This window comes from Anser anser (assembly GCF_964211835.1).
Source record: "Anser anser genome assembly, chromosome: 6".
Lineage (NCBI taxonomy): Eukaryota > Metazoa > Chordata > Aves > Anseriformes > Anatidae > Anser > Anser anser.
Window position 1 is genome coordinate 20,343,717 of NC_139726.1, and position 21,755 is coordinate 20,365,471.

At 43.4% G+C, this 21,755-nt stretch overlaps 1 protein-coding gene and 1 long non-coding RNA gene across 7 annotated transcripts in view; both read left to right on the forward strand.

Moving 5' to 3' along the window:
* Window positions 1–154: 154 nt before the first annotated feature.
* Window positions 155–21,755, forward strand: part of CERS6 (ceramide synthase 6) — a 124,190-nt gene continuing 102,589 nt past the window's right edge. For 2 of the 6 annotated variants that reach the window (XM_083842407.1, XM_083842408.1), the window contains exon 1: window positions 193–695. In XM_083842407.1, coding sequence (XP_083698533.1) covers window positions 526–695 — 170 coding nt within the window. In that variant the 5' untranslated portion in view covers window positions 193–525. Of the gene's footprint in view, window positions 696–21,755 lie in introns of all 6 variants that reach the window. The other 4 variants (XM_083842409.1, XM_083842410.1, XM_083842405.1 and 1 more) reach the window with 4 other exon arrangements.
* Window positions 706–17,412, forward strand: LOC310901881. The gene is made up of 2 exons (XR_014586264.1): window positions 706–16,098; window positions 16,803–17,412. It is a non-coding gene; the product is annotated as an uncharacterized lncRNA (long non-coding RNA).

Consider the following 21,755-nt stretch of genomic DNA (forward strand, 5'->3'; position numbering starts at 1 on the left):
GTGCCACCGGCCGCGGGGCCGCGGCTCGCCGGGCTGAGAAAGGGGCTTGTGGGGGGCTGCCCGTGGCGACCACCGGCCCGTGCAAACCCAGCGGCACTTCGGAGCGGGGGGAGGACCCCCCTCGGTGCTCGCCGCTTGGGGGCTGCCTCAGCAGGGGGAAGGGGCGGGGGGGGGGGAAGGCGGCGGCGGGCACCCGGCGGCCCGGGCCCCGAGGCGGCGGCGGAGCAGCGGCGTAACGGCGGGCGGCGGGAAGCGGCCGGGAGCCAATGGGGGCCGGCGCGGCCGTGTGACAGGCGGGGCGGCCGCTGCCCCCGCCGGGCGGCCGGGGCGGGGAACCGGCACAGCCGCGGCGCTCGGCGGCAGCAGCAGCAGCACCAGCGGCAGTATCAGTAGCAGCAGCCGTCTCAGTGTCCGCGGCGGGGCTGCCGCACGGCTCCGTCCTCCTCCCCCGCGGCAGCCGCGGTGAGGGAGGCCGGCGGAGCGGAACGGAGCGGAGCGGGGGGCGCCGCGGCAGACAAAGCAAAGATGGCAGGGATCCTCGCCTGGTTCTGGAACGAGCGGTTCTGGCTGCCGCACAACGTCACCTGGGCCGACCTGCAGAGCACGGAGGAAGCCTCCTTCCCGCAGGCGGAGGACCTCTACCTCGCCTTCCCCCTGGCCTTCTGCATCTTCATGATCCGCCTGCTCTTCGAAAGGTAACGCGGAGCCGCCCGGCGGGAGCCTCCTCCGGGGAGCGCGGGGCCGGGGGGCCGCCGGCCGGGGGGCCGCCTCGGGTCCTCCTCCCCCGGCCGGGCCGGGCCGGTAGCGCTGTGCCCCCCGCCTCGGTCACGGTGCGGGCCTGATGCGGGAGGGCGGCGGGCTCCGGGAGCCGGCGCGGCGCGGAGCGGGCGCTAGGAGGCGAGGTCGCCCCGGGAACGGCCCCGGCCTCCTCCACCTGCGGCCCGGCGGCGGCGGGCAGGGCCCCGGGGCACCTGTGCCGGCGGGGTGGTGGCCGCCGGCCCCGGCCGTGCTGCCCCTGAGGGCAGCGGGAGGCTGTCGCGACAGGAGGAGTCGCCCGCGATTATCGCCGCGGGGCTCCCGCGGAGGGGTCGGGGCGCGGAAACGGGAGTGGGGCTGTGGGGTGTGTGTGTGGGGAGGCTGGGGTGGAGCGGGCTCTCCTGTGCGCTCGCTGCTGTGCCCGCGAAGAACAAAGAGCGGGTCGGCCCCTCAGCGCCTGCCGCCCTCCCGAGCGGTGCTGCCGGGGCGGCGGCGGAGGAGCGAGGAGGACCAGTAGCCGCTGCATCCCGGGGAAGGGCTGTCACGGTGCTGTAGCAGCTATGAAATCGCAGCTCTGCGGGGCGGAGCTGCCTCCTGAGCGCTCCCTGCCCTCGGAGCACGGTGCCGGGGGCTGCAGTGCCCAGGGCAGGCTGCGAGTGCGCCCAGAGCCGAGCCGCCGCTGGCAACTTCGGTGGCACTCTGCGGGTGGGCTGAAAGGCAGCAAAACTTGTGGTCTGACTGGGGACCCGACAGGCTGACCTAGCCGCTTGTCCCGAATGGAATACCGCAATACGATTGCAATTAAAGTACCCGGTGGCATTTAGATAACGCCAGGTCACTCACTGGTTGTTTCTCCCCTTTGCCGTCCGTACAACGTGTGCTTCGCAGTGCTGAAAGCGGGTGCGTGATTTTGCATCTCTTGCCATCTGAACTGCAACGTGTATCGCAGCAGGGCTGTTAGGTGGCAGAGCAGTTAGTCAGGGAGACAATGTCAGCCTAAACTTAGAAACACGTTGTTTCTGCCGGTTCTGATGCAGCTGCTGGTGTTACAGAAGCTACTGTGATTTTTCAGTAGTCTATATCTACCCCCACAGGCTAGCTTTCTTAACTCAATTAAAGTAATTTTTAATTTGGAAGACCGTTATATTTATAAGTGTTGGCTACGCAGATGAGGATGCGGGTACATTTTCGTAACTCTTCTATTTTTGCTAGGCTAATTTTGAAATTCAGCTCTGGAAATGTGTATTGGTAGCTTGATAGTAGGTGAGCGACCTCCGACGAGGTTTTGTTAACAACTACTTAAGTATGTATTTGTTCCTTTTTAATTTCAAATCGATCGTAAGACACCAATGTGAGACTAGGATTAGGCCATTTCATGTGAGATTGATCCACACAGCCTGGTACAGTTGTGATTTTTAACGTACAGCATTTTACTAAAGCAGGCTGAGCAGAAGTGACTGGACCTGCTTCCACTGATCAAAGCAGGAGGATTGTCTTTGAATGAGAGAAAAATCAAGCCTCGTTATTGCTTATTAGTAATGTATTTCATCAGACCTCGGTCCATCGTTTGTGGGGAGCAAGAGAAATGCCTCAAGTGCGTCATTAATTAAAGGTTTGCAGTTACTTCGGTTGGTAAAGCTATGTGAGATCTGGAAGGGACAAGAGAAGGAATATCTGTTGAACTGATGATTTCTTCATTTTTCTGTGTATTAAAACAGATGCATTTTTTTCCTTTCAAAACTCAGTGTTGGTGACTGATATTGTACATGCTGCATCCTGGAAGAAGCCTTTGTGGATGTGTTTGCTGATTTTGCAACGGTAGCACTTAAAGAACAAATAAAAATAGATGCTGTAAAACAACTTTAAAAGTTCCATGTGTACTTTAAATCCATGGCTGTAGTGAAATATTTGTAACAGAAGCGTGTCCTCTGTTTTCTTCTGCAAGATACCTAACAGGTACTCTTGTAATTCTTTATACTGATAGGCAAGCAGCCATCAGATTCTCAGCACTGCGTGATTTAGTATCCGTTATTTTCTAACTCCTTCACAGTAGCTGGCTGCCAGGGTAGAATGGTTTTACTTCACTTGCTCTAAAGGATGACTAACTTCCCAGATCTTACAGCACTAAGAAGTACAGTTCAGGTGGAGCTGTGATTTGAACTTCACATGTCTTTGCTTACAAAGTTCTCGGTGTGTCTGGGGGGTAAAACTAGTCATGCTAAAGATGAAAAGTTGACTTCATTCATATATATACGTACCTTATATATAATATATACATGTAATACATATATTTGTGTGTACATGTTTTTGTGTGCAACTGTAAGCATAGAACTTGCAAACTTCGTTTTATGTGTATTCACCTATTATTAACAGAATTAATCCTACTGGTTGTTTGGTGGATATTTTTGGTCGTGGTGGGTGGTTTTTCCTTTTGCTTGTTTTGTTACTAGTTTGAATCACCTAGCAAAGCCCAGAAAAGAATCTAGACACTTCTGAAATTATGCTTTCTTTTCTCTTTCAAATAAAACACTTTTTCTTCTATTTCCCTACCCTGTCATCACTGACCATCACACTTGTGGATGAAAGGAAAAAGTAGATTAGAACATTGTGTGTTCTGAATCGCTTCGGCAATTGGATCTGATGATGATGACTGCTCTAGAAATAAGCTTTGCTCAGAGGTATCATCTCATAACTGTGAGATTTAGTGGCTCTATCTGCTGAGGCCGTCATAGTTATGGATGAGGTGCTAAAATACCTTAACAGCTTTTCCTTTTTTCCCTTCCTTCTCATTTATCTCTCTCTTTAAACACAAAGTATATTTTAGAAAACTGTAGCTAAGTGCAATTATAGTGTTACCTAGTAATTTAGAAGTTGACATGAGTTCAGCATTGCGGTGGTAATGTGGGGATGTATTTCTTCATGGTATCCATCATTTTTGTAGGCTTTTTTCTTTTTGTTTGTTTGTTTTTAAACGCATGTTAGCAATTAAGGATCCCATCTTGTACTACCCAACACCTTCATCTATAAGGACATAAGAGTTTTTTATTACTACCACTCTCCAGATCCTCTCCAGGTCTAGAGCGGGCAAGACAGGTTAAAGCTGAATCAAAGTTGATTTAGCTAATAGCAGGGTGTTGCAGCCTCAGTTGGCCTAAAAAGATAAAGAAGTATCTGTTATTCTGGGCAAAATATTATTTTTTACTCTTTCTTCTGTGGGATCTCGTAGTTCTTCACTGCCGAGTGCAGCAGCCCTGCTTATCGTCCCAAGCATGTCCTCTGTGAGGGGCATGTGGTTACACAAAAATATTTGCTCAACAATCAATGTGCTTGTCTGCCACAAAACAAGAGGGTAACACTCCTCTCCTTTAGAGCCATCTCTTGAGGGAGAGGTTGGCTGAATCCTCCAAAAGATGTGCTAACTAAACACATTTCTGTTGTGGTCCAGCAATCTTATATCTGAGTCAAGTAATCTTTCTTACTGCTTTTTTTACACTTGGCTCACATTCTCAAGTTTCTTGTTTCTCTTCCTTGCGCTGTAGTTGCAATGTGCTTTCTTTCTCTTGCCTTGTGAGCAACAGTTTGGGCTCAGATCTAATGAGTTAACTCCATAAATTGGCAATCTGGGATTACAGTGCCTTTATTGTCCTCTGGCCTTGATATAGGGGACATTTCTCTAAGGTGAAGCTGATCTCCATCAGCTGATGGAATGGCTTACGTGGTCAGAGGTAGCTTGATTGTAAACAGGAGCAGCCCTCAAGCTGCACAGATTTAAACTGAGCCAGCCTCTTGGCTTAAGATCAGTCAGATCAAGATACCCTAGACATTAGGCATATGGAAATTCATGGCTGTTGTATGACATTTTTCTTTTATAATGATAATTCAGCCTCAAAGGTAACCTCAGCTGGCTCATATGTAGCGTTACTGTAATTCCTAGTGGATCGGGGTGACGTGACACAATGTGTGTGTGTGATCGTGTATATATATTGCAAACTGTAACAAATAATTCAGGTGGCAGTACATTAAAGCACTTAAAAGGTTTGTGATATGTGGCATGTATGTAAAAATTTGGCTTTCATAATCCCTAAGATGTCTAGAATTGGTGCTCTCCTATGACAACAGGGAGGTCAGAGAGGATATAGAGCTTGGAAGGGTGAGCACGAACTTTGTGCCTTTCCAGCAGCCCAAAACCTCTTCTCAGCAGGCCAGGTGAGGCAGTGATTGTCTTTTTCACCCCTCCAAACCTGTTTGTAGGCTGTGACATTTGTAGTTTTCTTGCTTAGTTCCCTGTGTGTTAGACATGATCTGATCATTCAGGTATAATTCACTTGTGTGCGAGTGGATGCAGGTGTTCACTGACAGTAACTTCTTCAGTTCTATTTTGTGTGTGTGTGTGTTTTTTTTGTATGATTTCTAATAACATAATTGATTTGGTTTGGTTATGGGTTTTGTTATTGTTGTTGAAAACTGATAAATACTTAATTCAGTTGAAATTGAATTAGATATTGAAATTGATAACTCCCTTACGAAAAGATACTGGCAATGTGAAGAAAGTGACAAGCTATTTCTTTTAAATTTTAAACCCATTTCTTTTTTGAAATAGTATCAGTAGAGCATTAACAGTAAATAGATTTAAAATGAATGTATATCGTGCTGATTGTGCTATCCATTTCTCTGTTTTTCTTTTGGTTTAGTTATTAATCTTCTGTCATTTACATTTTTGTTTATGCAACCAGTTTTTGTTTCCTAGCATTGCAGTGTTTGGATTTCAGTTGCTAAAACAAGTAGATATCTCACAGCAAAATGATTGTTTTTACCTTTCCAGCTCTGAGCAGCACAGCGTACGCTCACCCACCTCAGGTGTGACTGCTGGCTGCTACACATCACTGTTGCTTGGAGAAAACCGTAGGTGTGTGTTCACATGTAAGCCGAGCACGTTCCTTTAAAAGAAGGCAGAGTGGAGAAAATAGGTACTATTTAAATGTCTCTTGTAAAGGCCCATTTATAGATGTACGTTAGTGCCAATCTCAAAATTGGGAGTTAAATGGGAAATATGTGTTGAGCTCCTGTAGAGAATGCCATTAAAACCGATTTCTAAAATGTCCAAATGACAGCCAAACCACAGCCCGCCTGAAGGAAAGGTTCAGGTGACAAGTTACTAGAGGATACTGGGAGCTTATTACCCGGGCAGAGCTGCTATTAGCAGTGTTTTGTCTGAGAACAGGTCCCAGCTACTGTTAGAAACTTGCATTCGGTTCTCTCCAGGATTCCTGTAACTGCAGTTTGATCCAAATTGACTGTGGCTCTTTTTGTTGCTCCTGCTTCTGCTTCTGTCACTGATTAACAGGCATTTGCTAAGAATTTCTTCTTGGAAAAAGAAGAGTTTCTGGTATTCTGCCTTTTTTTTTGCACATCTGCAGACAAGTTTCTTACTAGTCCAATTGAGCAGCGTTTACTTGACCATGTTTGTTGTTTTTTTTCCTAACAGTTGAAAAATATTCCATGTTTACAACAATTTTGACAGTTTATTAATATTTGGGATTTCTGTACCTGTCTCAAGGTCATCTTGGAGTCTTGGCATAAAAGTGAAAATTACAGCACAAAAGCGCATGGCTTTCATAAGGGGTGTAACCTCAGGTAATGTTCAGTAGTCTACTTAAGACTGTAATTGGCACCTCACAAATGATCGAATGAGTATGATGTGTACCAACAGTTCTTTGGAGGTGTTCATCTAACATCTTGATCACTTTGTGAGCTCATGCACCAGTGACTCCCTTCACTCGTTAGGCATTTACAGGATATTTTTTTGGGAAAAACAGCAATTTCTGATCACCTGAGAGAGCAGGAATCACTAATATTTTGCTCAGAGGTGAGCAATGTTTCTGATGTTTGGCTGGTCTAAGCTCTTCCATCCTCTGTGAGGAAGTCTTTTTAGCACACGATGAAGAATTGCAGTCTTCAGTTAGGACTATCTGACAGTCATTGATTTCTCACAGGGATGTTACCTTCCCAGTTACTCTGAAGTGGTCAAATGGTGACGGAGGAGGGAGAGTTAAGTATTGAGCCTAGCCAGCTGTCAGCTTAGAGATGACTTTCATAGTGCTGGTGGACCTGTAACACAGACCTGTGACTTCTGTACCAGAAGCAGAGAGTGAAATATGATGATCTTTTTTTTTTCTTTGTATTTAATACATCTTATAACGTCACCTTTTCCTTTTGTAAACTTTCCTACTGTTGAGTAGTAGCGAAGCCTCATGTAAATGTTACTGATGTTGCATAATCAAATTTCAACTCTCAAGATAGCTGTCTGTATAACTACTAAGAAAATCTAAGGGCTGTAAAGAAGCATGATATTCAGTTAGATCTGTTGTATACTATGTAAAATACAGATATATTTGTATATCAGCTATTAATCTAAGTTGCCTTTTGAATAGGGAAGAGCAGAATACTGAAATTCTCCTAACTACCCTGTATTAATGAAATATCTTTCAGATTCATTAAGCTAATCCTCATGTTAATATCACAACAAAAGATGTTCCTTAGAGCTTGGTGTAAAATGATTAAAAGCCTTCTTTGCACTCACAGGTCACATTAGGATGGTTAAAGGAATATATCAGAACCACTTGCATTTTTCCTCAGCGTGAGTTCAGTGAAAGCTTCCTTTAAATAGTATTTGCTCTGTCTGGGTTTCTCTTGTAGGGATGGGAGTAGGTGGATGCAGAGACCAACCTGTGGTACTGTAAAGATAAATCAATCAGTTTAGCTGACATAGTTATGCTGGTGCAAAAACCAAAGGTTAGACCCCAAAAGGATGTTCATTGGCATAAAATCTTAGATTCCTGATCCTGTTTCTGTGTTTGTGTAGGGGATGACCCAGAGGAAGAAGTGGCTCTTTTGTTTATTTTGTATGGTGAGATCACATCTGCTTATTGCCTGTTTGCCATCCTTTGAGATAAAGTTTACTTGTGCAAGCAGAAGGATTAAAAAAAAAAAAGCACACAGCATAAGCTTGATAGAAATGAGGCTGAAATCCTTACTTTGGAATTGGGATCTTTTTACTCCCTTCCTTCTGGTGGTGATAATTCAATTTCTATAAGATAGTGTATAGATACCTCACCTTTTGCTGGTGCTGTTGTTTACCATGTCCCTGGGACTCTCATACTTCTGAAAGAAAGTGGAAGTGGAGGCCACTCAGCTTCTGCTTTGTTGTGATGTTTGGCATCCTGTAGGTACGTGGGACTTTAAACTTGAAAGCTGCTTTTGCACTAATACTGCCTCCTTGGGCAGATACTACAAACAGGCATAACTCTCTAGGCTAGAAAAAGAGGCACCTTCGTGAGGTGGCAGGGAGCTGCTTATTTGGAAATAGCGAATGCTGCACAGCACCAAGGAAGGAGCCCCCACTTGCTCATGAGGAGTTGCAGGTCACAAAGTAACTGAAATGAAGATTGGAGTGGCGTACAGTAACATCTGCTGCTCTTGCTTGTCTGTTGTGGCAGTGTGGTGTGTCGGCTCCTCAAAAGAATGCAGTGATCCACATAGCTGGAGGCAGCTGCTGCGCTGCTGAACAAGGCCGGCTTCTTAGGAAATACAAGACTTAGCCTTTATATGGCACCTTTGGAGGTGGGCAGCATAAAGGTGGAATGGTAGTCTACAGCCACGGGGATTACAGCATAACAAAGAGAAAATGAAATCTGCGATGAAATGAAAGTGAGCTGAGAAATGTTTAGGATAGCTCAAAGCATGAACTCAGGTGGCAGGGAGCTTCGAGTCCATGCTCTGTAGGAAGGAGGTCTGCTGAGCTTTGGAGCTGACCCAGGGCTGTGGCTTCCCTGGGCATTGCTGTAGAAGATTAAACCAGCATGTCATCAAGACCAGAATCCTTGCTGCAACTGGTGAGACCAGTTGCTTCTGTTGAAAACAAATTTTAAGGTGAAGATGTGTAATGAGAAGATTCCTGACTGAATGTAAAGGTCATGAGTGAGAATGTGTCTGTTGACAAGCTTTTCCACAGTTGTCCACTAGATTTGCTTGGACTTCCTGCTGTTTACAACTAGCAGTCGGCCAAAGCATGCTGCTGAACAAGATGATCGGGTCTGATGGGGTGTCTTTATTCCTCTTAAGGACATTATGTTGGAAAGAAGCCTTTGGGAAAAAGAAAGGCAAGCGGTTAGACCACAAGTGGGAGGGTGTTTTGTATATATTGAAGCAATAATTGGGTGGTAATTGGGTGGTTGATACTTATCTGTCAACTTTTCCCACACACCTAGTATGAGAGAAGGGAGAGAACTGATATGATAAGAGAACAGCCTGAAAATATGAATAGTTCCAAAGCCAAATGCTCCCTAGGATTACAACACCCTTTGAACTAAATTAACTTTGCAGTGATTGCATTGACGTGATTATGACAAATTGAACTGCAGATGGAGTCCTGGGAGTGCTGGTGGACAACGCGTTGAACGTAAGCCAGAAATGTACCAGTGGCATTCAGGGCTGCATTGGGAAGGGGGGCTGCCAGCAGGGCAAGGGGAGCGGTGATCCCCTGGTACTGGGCACTGGTGAGGCCGTGCTTTCACCCTGCAAGACTCAAGGAGGCACCTGGGAATCCAAGCCTGTAGGAAGATGACAAACTATAGTGGAAGCCTAAATAGGTGAGGATTAGGTTGAAGTTCGCTGTAAGTCTGCAAGTGAAACTCAACTAGGGCAGAGCACACAACATTTGATGGGCATCTGCGTTTTCCATTTGCCATAGAATGGGTCTTTGGATTGCTGTTATTGTAGTCTGGCATGTGAACAGACAGGAAGTAAATCAAGAAATGGACTTGGACCTTCTCTTCCTTTTCTCTTCTTAAGCACATTCCTGTTCCCTTGTAGGATCAATACTTTGAGTTTCCTACAGCAGCAAATCTGATTATAACAGGCAACTTTGAGGATAATTTCAGTTCTGTTCTCCATAAATTGATTCTTCTCCACATTACAATATTTTAAGATAATTTTGTTCCCAAAAGAATTCATACTTTAGAAAATAGAGAACTCTTATGTTCCCTGTCAAGAGGGAGTGATGGTCGCATGTCTTACTGGAAAAGCTTTTATTCCTTTTGTGTTCAAGATAATAAGATTAAATCAGTCTTAGACAAAAACCCTGAGAAATTAGTCTCTAGTTCCACATTTGCTAGTTGTCTGTAGGTAATATATGTATATTTGTAAATGTATATGTATATGTGTGTGCACAACATAGAAGAATTTATAAATCACATTGGCATCATGTCACTCTGATATAATACTTATTTTCTATTTTATTTAAAAAATCATTAATTAAATCTTTAAGAGAAGCTATGAAATGTTGGCTGGTCTAGAAAATGAGATATTCCAAAATGTTACTTGTCGGGGTGTTAATGAAACAGTTTGATATTTGACAGAAGAAACACCCTTTATCCTAGTTAATTAATGGAAGATTTTTTTGTGTGCGCTAACCTGGAATTGTTATTTTCTAGAGCATTTATATGAAATATGACAAATATTTGGTTTTCTTCCAGTTTGGAATGAAATGGAAATTTAGAAATGTCAAAATTTCCTTAGGAACAGATGTCCTGACTTTCAGCCAGCACAGCTAAATGGGCCTGGTTATAGGACTATGATGTAGAGTTAAAAATGAGATCTCTATAGCATTGCTAGCCTCCAAAAGCATATATCCTTGACCAGCTCTTAATTTTAGTCGTTCAGTTTATTTATGTATGCATGTTGCCTATATATATATATATATTTTTTTTAATAATCATAACAGGTTAATTTTCTTGAAAATAGGCTGGTGATTTGATTTGCTGGAATCATAGCATGAGCTCAAACCTCCAGCCTGGCATTTTATTTTCAGTTGTCAAAATGAAAACTGCATTCGTAGAAATGGAGCAACACTACTTCATCTCTCTCAATGTTCCAATGAGAGGTGACTTCAAGGTTTGACGAGAAAGTAACACTTGGTACATACATAACTTGTGTTTTGCCTTGTTTCTTGATGGGGATAATTCAGGCATAACTTCACTGGGCTTTAGGCTTTAAATAGTGATAGCAAATCTCTTAAGTAATGTGACTGAAATAATAGAAAATGGCAAAGTTACGTTGAAGCATTTGCATTTACACTCATTTTTAAGTGCATTGTAGTTAAACCTTTTGCCCTATTCTTGAGGGTGAGTTTGATGACACACATGTCTATAAAGTCTCCAAACATGACAGCCATCATGTCTTTGAAGCACCAGGGCTGTATTAATATACAGCTTGAAGTTTCTGATTGTTTCAGATCTTCTGTGAAACTGAGTGTTAAGAGTTCAATAAGAGTGCATTATCTGGGAGCAAAATATATGATTCCTGACACACTCTCTCTCTTGTATGTCCCATCTTACAGCTGTGTCCTCAGTCTCAAAACAAATGTCCCTTGCTTTTCCCTCTTATCTTATCTTGAAAATAATGTTTATTCCAGTATTTCTTGTTTTGCAACTTTCTAATCTTTTTCTCATTTTCTTCTTCATGCCTCTTAAATGTTTTCTGTCTTGCAATTGCTCTTGTCTTATTCATCCTCTTCTTGTTGATTTTTTTTCCCTTTGAACAAAAGTTGTCTACCCATGTGTGATGCGCTGTGAAGCTGCAGGGGCAAACAAAAGCAGGCCTGAAGTTTCTCTCTGAGGTTGTCCATCACTGCCCCAGTCTCGTGCATGGAACAGGCAGTAACTGAAATCAAGAGGAAATAAAGTCTTTTATGCAGCTAGGGTGGATACCATCCCTATTATTCAGATGAACTGTTCTTCCACTACATTCTTAACTGACTGCAGTTAAGACTGACTGCAGTGGTGTGTAGGAAGACAGGTTTGTGTTGGGAAAGATTTGCAAGCTCATCATGATTTTGTCAAAGATCTTTCTCAGTTTGGTGGAACAAGCATACATCGGTCAATTTTGTTGAAAAATCCTTGAAGGGTTTATTAGGAAAAATCATAACTTCATTCATGTTTTATATCTACAAAATCCTGTGTCAGTACCAGGGAATATTCCCCGAAAGGGTATTTGGAAATAACCCAAGTGCATTAGCTAAGAAAATGATATATAAAATATATGTAAAGTGATATATAAAAAGATTATCTGCCTTTCTCTCCTGGCACTCAGACTAGAGCACAGTACATTGAGAAACCAACTACAGAGAAGGAGGTATCTGTCAAGGCAAGGATGTTGCCAGCTATGTGGTCCGTAAAGTGATTCGCAGAGCAAGGAGAAGGTAGCCTGGATTGCAGTCCTCAATATCAAGTGCTCTGTGTGCAATCTCCAAAGGACTTCTGCTTCCCTTGAATGACTGTAGCTGACTTTAGACCTTGACCACAATAGGACCATTTATGAAGAATGTGATCCTGTCTTTTTTTTTAAAAAAAAAAAAAAAAAAACAGCCCTCAAATCCCTTCTAGCTTTGCAGTGGTTTTGTTCAATGAACTGAGATAGTTCTGGTGCGGTCCACCCTGTATTAGGACTTTGCAGCTCAGGAAGAACCACGGATGGTGCTTTCTTTTTCTGATTTTATTTTGATTCTGTTGGTTGTTCTCTGTCTCAGGGAAGGCTTACTGGAATGAAGAGTCAAGGCAGCAGTTCCCAACATCTAAACTTTGTTGTTGATATAATCCTTTGTAGAAATTTCAAATAAAAAGCTATATTAGACCATTCTCACATATAAAAATGGTCTTTGGAATCCAGGTGTTACCACTTCCATCTGGTCTTCTCTTTCAGACTTCTGTTAACTTCACCTGGAGGCTTCTGTGAACCTCTTCCAAAGCTTTAGGCCTGCCCAGCACACATGTGCCAGAAAATCCTAAATCATACACAAAGAATTGAGATTACAGTGGTTAGGGCTTTCCATTCTCCCTGCCCAATGAATTCCTACAGTAAGGAACTGTAAATTTATGAAACATCCTAGACTCTGTACATCAGATCAGTTGTCTCTCTTGAATTATTAGCATTCACTTGCCTATATCACTTTTAGTGCAAAGAGTGCATTACTTTTGTGAAACGGCATTACATGCATGAAGAGAGCTTTATCACACAGCTTTATGTGATTGTTTACATACTGGGCAGGTCTGTTGGTGGTGCAAATCATGGTTTGTTCAAGGGTGGTCAGGTTGATTTATACCAGCTGGGGATGCATACTGCTCTTGTGCATGATTTATTTACTCACAAATGTCCTGAATCTGGTCTTCTGCCAGTATAATTAAGGAATTAGCTTCTACAGAATGCAGGTGTTACATCAGTATAAAACCTGTGTGGAAGACCAGAAATGGTGTGTCATTATATATAGATACGTGTAGCCATTTGATTATTGTTTTAGAAATTATGAAGCGAAAGCCATTCAATCACTACACTTAGATAGAAATCCAAGTAATCATTTATATGAGTCTTTTTTTAAATCCTTTTTTCCTTCCCTTACCAAGTGACATGCTTTACTCTCTCTGCCCCCACTTTTTTTTTTTTCCAAGACTGGTAATACGTATGTACCTGTCTGTGACCTTCACCTGCAGAAGGTTAGTTTACTGGATGTTAACTGGAAAGAGTTAACACATTTTAAATGTGTGTCGTCCCCCCCCCCCCCCCCTTTCTCTTTATTTTGACAGAGTAAGATGTGAGCCTCTGCTCCTGCATGGCATTAGGTGTCCAGTCAGTAACAAGATCATGCAATAGCCCTGCTTCTCCTCTCCCTTAATACCTTTTGAACAAGAGCATCAGCTAATATTGACTGTAGGCTTCAGGTCTGCAACTCCATGACTGGCTGGGAGCAGGTACCTTGTTGACAGCTTTCCACGTGTCTTGCTCTAGGTTTGCTCTTTCACAAAGCCACTTTACAGGTGAGAGGAATGTCAGCTATGTCTGTGGTGGTCACATGCAGGGTGGCCTGGAAGGAATATCCTGGTGCTCCCCTAACAGGGACTGGCGATCCTGCAGGGGTGTTGGCAACTCTTTCTGAACTGTGCTGCAACTGTGTTGCCGTCAGTCTGTGCAGCAACTGGTTTAATGCAAGTCCAGGTGCTTCTGTGTACACGATTGTCACTGTCAGAGTGGTAATACATCTATTAAGAGCTTTGTTGGGTACATGTAAACAGAAAAAGGAGAGTGCCATCATTAATGATGATGATGTTTGTTTCACATGTCACAATTCTGTTATTTAGAGAGTACAACTCTGTGTGTGTGTGTATGTATATTAAATAGGTTATAATCACGACCTCCAAAGCCATCCCAACAGATCTCTCTCTCTTCTTCATAAGTGTCCTCTTCCTATCTTGTCTGACAGCGCTGCAGGTATTTGCTTACATTAAATTACACAAAGAGGCTTCTGAATGAATATACTTGTGTAAAGAATAGGAAAATTGAGCTGGAAAATAGCTTTGGATCCACCTTGGTGTTTTTTTTTTTTTTAAATGATTCCCCTTTAACCAGGCTCTCTTCAAGTGAACGCATGGCAAATGCCACCCCACCAGCTTTGCTCACAGGAGAGCATCTATCAGCCCAAAAGAAGAATCACAGGAGTGAACTCTCCAACTCCAGCCTGTGGGACAGTTCTCACTTCTAAAATGTTTTCCACATTGTTTAGTGAGAGCTATCACAAATAGCATAAAGCTTTTCAGCATTTATTGCAGGATGAACCATTCTGCTGAATTCCTAAAACCTATTCCCTCAGACAGTTTACACGGTATAAAAAGTTCTTATTTACAAAGTTCTCTTAAAATTGTAATTTTAATGAAGGACTTAGTTTACTCTTAGGCATTATTTATGATGTGGTAAACCTAGCACAGTGTACTTTGGCTCTCAGCTCATAGTTTTAGATTTAGATCTTGATTTAGATCTGGATTATTTATGGTACAAATGAAATAGTGATAAAATTTAAGTTCTTTCTGTCCTACTGCAGGACAGGCTGAGGAATTTTAATATTCTAAAGCCTCTTAAATAATGGTATTAAAATGAGTAATAAAAAGAAAAGTTGGAATTCTTCTGTGCCATCAATAAATATCTCCATCTCAAATGACAGATCATGACAAGTCAGCCCCCTCATATGTATGAGCAAAGCAAATAACTTTTGTAGAAATACAGCGCAGCAACAACATGGCACTTCTCTTGCTTGAAATTTAAGGTTTAGGGAGTTCTTTGCTCTCCATGTTCTCTCTCTTCTCTCTAGGTAAAAATTGCTAACAGAGAGGTTGAAGACCAGAGGTGGGATGGGGCAGAAAGGAGCACACAGCTGTGTTTGCTGGTGTGGGAGTGAAACTAAAGTGAGAATAAAGATACAGAGTGTGTGTTGGGGGAAGTATGACCCATGTATGTGCATGCACCTGGGAGGAATACAGTGTAACCAGGCATACTGATTTGTTCATTCTCACTAGAAGCAATCTGCATTTGCAACTGATCCCATGAGATATGCTTCTAAATTCAAAGGTACGTGAGAACACTTGTTTCCTAGGAAAGGAAGAGACTTCATGTATGTGTGATTTGTCTGCCCCAAGTCATGCAGGGGTCAGCTCTGAAAATTCTTAAGAATTATTTTTTTCTTAAGATGGCAGTGCAAAGACATAGTGTTTGTACTGTTGCAACCCCCTCCCACTTGGAAGGGTGTAGCAGGCTCAGGCACCATCCCCACCTTCTTGCAGCAACTTTAATGAACACAGATTACAAGTAAGAAAGAGAAGAGATGCCAGCTGGCAAATGACCCAAAATGATTACAGGCTGGTGTCTATTTATCTCTGCTGATGGCATCCAGAAATCTTCTGTCTGGCAGAGAGAGAACCCTCTCTACTCTTTCCAAATTAAGTCATTAATGAGGTTCCAGGTTTGGTTGGAAAATGCAAGTACTGTAACTTCTGGCAAGTGTTAGTGGAAGACTGGGTCATCATCGTTCACCAGAGCCCCAGATGGCTGATGAGAACAGGAACACCAAAAGGAAAGGCAAGATGCTTGTATAAAACTTTGATTAGGGCAGGTGACTTCAATTTACAGAACTTGCAAATGGCCCATTTCTGACTACTGAACTGTGAGCTCCAAGGACAGAAGAATCCCAGCTGGGTGTTAGATGAAGTGCCACACCACAGTATGCCAGTATAGGCAGGAAGAATGGAAAATGTGGAAGATGGAGCAAGCAGGTGAAGTTTGACTCTGATGGATGTTCTGTGAGGCAGACAAATATTGTTACATGTAAAAAAAGTTCTCTAAAGTGGGCTCTAGCCCTTTCTTCGAACTGGAAAGAACCGATTGCAACATCCTACCGAACTCTGCTGTTGGCAAACAACTGGTGGTAGAATTCCTGACTTCAGGACATCATTTTCAATCAGCTGGGTGAGGCTCCATTGATAACCTTAGACTATCAGAGTACAAAAACTACTGTTCAATTCATCTAGGGAAACTTAGTGTGCTAGGGTGCTTCTCTGAAGATGTGATTAGCACGTTACATTAAAAATAATGCCAAATAATTGTTTTTGCTTTATGCTATACTCTAAGGAGGGATGTGTGTGTAGATGTGTGTCCATGTGAGAGAGAAAAATACGGTGGTCTTCACTAGTAATCCAGAACAGCTATGATTGCCTGGATCATCTAGAAACACAAGACGTTTTTGGCAATTAATTTATAGACTTGCCAGATGATCATTATGGCGAGAACCCAATAAAGGAGAAGAGCTGTTCATTGAAAGATTGGTTGTATAATTTCACAATAGCTGAAGCTTGAAGAAGAAATCCACAAACTTTAATTTTCCTTTTGAGAAACACTTAAGTAGTGAGATCTTCTGTTAAGTTTATAGTTAGAATATTAGTCATAAGATGCTTTAATGATCCAAGAGAAGAAATTTAAACAATTGAAAAATTGTGCTTTGTTTACTCAGAATACAGTTTGACTGCTCTTGGAAGTTTCTGTTGAATTGTATAAAATGCTGATTTGGGTTGCTTTTTTAAATAAATGGAGAAATAATTTCCAGCTTGATTTTTGAGTATACTGTAATTTTAGCTAATAGTTTAAGAGTAAAAATAAAGTTTGCTGTTTTGCAGGTATCTTTAAGGAATGATGCAAATTTTTGATTGAATTGTGCAAGATAGGAACCTCCTAGACTGCTTCCTCGGGGCTGTATCAAATTTCCAGCATATGTCCGGACAGTTGACGACACCCACACGAAGTGCTGGCGATTGTGTGACTTCCACCAGCTGCTTATAGAATCACATTATTGTAGGGGTTGGAAGGGACCTCCAGAGATCATCGGGTCCAACCCCCTGCCAAAGTAGGTTCCTTAGAGCAGGTTGCACAGGTAGGCGTCCAGACGGCTCTTGAATATCTCCAGAGAAGGAGACTCCACAACCTCCCTGGGCAGCTTGTTCCAGTGCTCCATCACCCTCACTATGAAGAAGTTCATTGGCATATTGGTGCGGAACTCCCTGTGCCCCATTTTATGGACATTGCCCCTTGTATTTTGGCTACCTGAGTTATGGCCAAATTGGGAACTATGTGTGGAACATGAAATCCTTTTACAAATGAAACTGATCAAATTATCATTTGTTTTGTCTATTAAATGGGTTGGAAAAAAATCTGGATAGCAGAACATTTTTCTCATTGTGGTTTAGTATTTAACAAATGAAAGATAAATAAAGGAAATATGATGTAGATATATACAGACATTCTATCTGACCTGTGTTGAAAGGCTTAATAGAAAGTGAAGCTTTGAATTTTTATAGAAGCAAAAGATCTTTATTATGCTATCATGCATGAGAACTGTTTGAGGAAAATCATTGAGGATTAAGATACAGGCTTCAAAACTGAGTATTTGGTTTGCTTGGAGTGAGTCATAGCACATTGGATACTGCTACTTGACAGTGCAGAAGGTCCAGGATGTTTTTAGCCTGTCAGTTTTCTCAGAGATGCTCATTTTCATCACCTTCCTTGGTCCATCTCCTCCCTGTATGTAATCCCAGCACTACCATGTCTTTACTTGCCTTCCAATCCAGCAGACAGTAAGCAGTGTTCATTAGGTTGCCTTTTACATCTCACTGGGTCCAGACTCTAAGGGTCCTCCTGGGTTCAGGTCCAAGATGCCTCCCCCCTCTTAATGTGTCACTGTCAAAACAAACCACCACCAACAAAATAACCCCAAAACACTGGCCCCTCGCCCGCAACAAGCAAACAAAATCCAACCTTTTCCTCAGGGTTTCCATAGCTATTTATCTAAGGTACTGAGACGGTAATTGTTTATGGCTTGCTGAGTTAAGGGTGAAAAATTATCCAAGACTGTAAAAGTTCAACAGTGACTGCTATAAATAAGGCCCTCCTCAGGAACAAAGGCCAGATGGGGCTGATTTAGATGAATTGTGCGTAGCACGGCCTTGGTTTCAAAGGAATTCAGCCAAAGGCAGGAAGGGTAAACGTGAAGAAACATCAGAGACAAAGGCTCCCTATGTGCATTATTGCATTTCGGATGCATTGTGCTCTAGTCTGCCGCTCAGTTATATAGGCTGCTCTAAAGGGCTTCTCCATGTGCTACGTGGGATTGCTAGTGGGAGAAAAAGGCCTTGTCATCATCACAGAAACTCCACTGAGCACCTGAACAGAGAGAGAAACAATGACAATTCCCATTAATTCCGGCTGAAATCGCCTGGGAGTAGCCATGTATTTTGCCAGCCAGATGTCCTGCGTCCCAGCCTGCGGGGCTTGCTGGCGTTTCCCCTGCCTCCGTCTGTCAGGGCCGCGTCCTGGGGCACTTAACCATTTGAGGGTTTGGGTCTGTGGCTTGGTAAACCAGTCAGGTTGGCCATCTTTTTCTTCTTGCAGTAACTTGTGAGGCAGCATACTGCCTGTGGTGGAAATGGAGTTGGAGAGCGATTTGTTTTAGTATTCAGCTGATACCGAACTGCATCTCGGGGGTGGCGGCAGTGTTTTGCTTTTTAATGATGGATCTGAATGCCTTCTGCCTGTGCAACAGAAGGAGAGAAATCAATAAAAATGAGTAAGCTGACTTGGACTGATTTGGTCCTACATTTAATGAAGGTTAAAAAAAGTGCTTTTGTGACAGTGAATTGCAGTTTGTGAGTCTTCTTTTTTCTTAAAAGATAACTATTTAAAACATACAGAATGAATAGTAGATGTAAAAACTATTATTACAGTTACACTCTGGAAATCCAATGTCAAAATGGAGATAGTTTTCTAAAACCGATCACTCCCAAAGTTGTAGGAAATAGACCAGCAAGATTTCATTATAAAAATGCTAAGCTTAAAAAACAAATCAGCAGATATGTTTCCATTGCAAGTACAGCAGAAGCGAAAGCCCAGCAGTCCCTCTCTTTGTCTCTTCCTAGCCACTCTCTCTCTTCCCCATGCCCCCCCCTTCACATACATTGCTGTTTGGAGGCTCATGGAGGCTAGCAGCATTCAGTACATATGCTCTAGGATTAGGATTTGTGAATTGTAAAAGATTGTGAGGATTTAATTTTTACCCCTTCCATCTGTAGTTGCATCAATGACCCACCTGATATGGACTGGGCTCAAGTAACATGAGCCCCACATAGCAGATCCGCTGCATTCTCGTTAATCGATTTATTTGGTTACTACTGCAAGCTGAAGAGGAGGGGTGCGGGGAGGAGCAGCAGTGAGGCCGGCTGGCAGAAGATTTGACCTAGTTTTTCCAGTCTGCATGGCACTGGCACTGCAGGCAGAGTCAGCTGTAAATCTGCCTCTGTAGAAGAGCATTCATTTTTTTATTTATTTTTGTTCTCTGCGTGAACAGCAATGTTTATTTCGAATGTTCAGATTTGGTGGTTAGAATGCAAACTTTTGTCAGTGCGGTATAGTGTAATGGAAATGTGCACATCTGGGGAGGAGGTGAGGGAAGGCATGAGCTTCTGCTGGGTTGTTGTGGGGTTCTCTGCTTTCTGCTCTTCTCTCCCTCCCCCAGCCCACTGTCACTCCTCTTTCTGTGCTGGGTAGCTGTGTGACATTAAACACTTGCTTTATCATCCTGCCAGTAGTTTTAATGACGTGTGTGTGAAGCACGTATTCTTCCCTCTGTGCAAGAGTTGGTGTGACTCTGCTTTGCACACAAAGTTAAACAATGCTGAAATATATATATATATTTGAAGTTTTTGGTTATGTCTCTAAGCTAATCATTTTGCCTTCTTATTTCTATTTATATCAAGTGGCCGTGGCCTCTGCTAGGTTTGCTTGTTTGTTCATTTTAATTCCATTACTTAGCCGTGAAGGACCAGGGATTTAGTACCAGTAATGTAACAGCAAGCTGTCTCTTGTTTCCAGCATGGGGATTCATGACAGGCAGATGACTGGTGCTTTGACTGTCCAGATGCTCTGGATAAGCCTTACAACAAACATCTGAAGGGGGGGTACTCAGCCGCTGAATACATACATGTATAATGATTGTCTTCTACCGTTTGATTGCAGAGGTTTCCTTACAGAGCTGTGAGTGCAGGGCTCTGCCCCAGCCTGACTGGGGCTTTCCCTGTCCTGTGTACTTTTGATGACTGGTTTTGTTCTTGATCTGCTTGCATCTGCTTCAGGAAAACCATGCCCACCTGAAAGTCAGGGGACAGACTCTGTTTCTGAAGCTGCTCTGGTACGTAGCTGGAACTGCAGCCAGGACACTGGATACCCGGGATGCCCACCCTCGTAGGTCACACCCTGGCTTCTTACCCGGCCTGTCCTGAGGCTGCCCTTTATCTTGCTGTAGCACAAGCACAGCTCCACATAGCTCTGTAATTTCTCAGCATTTGCTCGTGATTTCTGCTGTCTTACAGCTCTGGCTCCTCTGTTGGCTCTTCCCAGCTAGAGAGGCTCTTGAGGTGGGCAGGAGCTGATAGTCCTGAGTTAGCAAGGATGAGCCTGCTGTGATGAATGATAAGCAGAGAAAAGGTGGTGCCCTGGCCAGGAGAGGTTCTGTCAGCTTTATGTGCACTCCTCAGAGGCTGGTCCTCTTTTCAGCTGGCCTGTATATGTCAGTCAGCAGCATTCAACTACTCAGAGCATGAAAAAAGAGATTCTGCGTGCCTTGGTATAACAGTTTTCCCAAGCCCTCCTTCCTCCGCCCCGCCTTGTTTTTGCAAGTGTTCTTCTCTGAAGCTGGAAAGATATTCCCGTAGGTAAGAAGTCAATCTTGCAGTGGAATGTATTTGTCACTTTTCCTCTTCTAAAGTAAAACTTGTGATGATGCCATAGTTGTGGCTGTTCCGCAGACTTTTGCTTTTCTTTGTGTTCCTTGGCCATAGGCATGGAGGCAGTGGTCACACTCTTCAGGCTGTGTCTGATGTTTCTCTTGAGGTCAGTGACTGACATGCACGCCAAGAAAGTGACTGTCAGCCAGGATGCTGAAAGGAGATGCACACTCACAAGAGCTGCTCTGAGTACCCTTCTGAAGCAATCGTGTTTGCTGATTTGACGTTTGCAGTCCAGCTCTAAGTGAGCTACAGTCCTGGGCTGTGATACTTCTTTTTGTATCCTGGATAGAGATGTCACATCTCGTTTGTTGTCAGGGGAAGGCAGAGTTTGATCTATAATTCTGTGTAAAGTTGGTAATTATCAAGTGCTCTCTGCTTGCAAAGCCTTGTGCACCTCAAGCACTCTGCAAATACTTAACTGATGTGCTTTCTGAACGTTTTGGGGTATATGTAGGAGGGAAGTGCAGGAGTCTTAACAGTGCACTGGCTGAGTGTGTGGTGGTCTGTAGGTGCTCTTTTTTTTTGCCTGGGCAAACAGGCTGTATGGCTATGTCTTCAAAATCAGCCTTGCAGTGATCTTACCTAGGTATTCCCCCACTCGCTTCCATCTCCTCCTTTCTTCTCCTTTCTTCCTAGGGCACAGCACTAGTCAGGCTGAGTTCAGTAATGCTGCTCACAGCTAATCTCTGGCACTGCTGGGTGAGAGACTGGGTGTCGCTTCCATTTGGCGAGCCAACATCCCTAGGTACCATCCAAATAGCCTTAGTGTTTGTTCCTCCAAACAATCTTGTAACT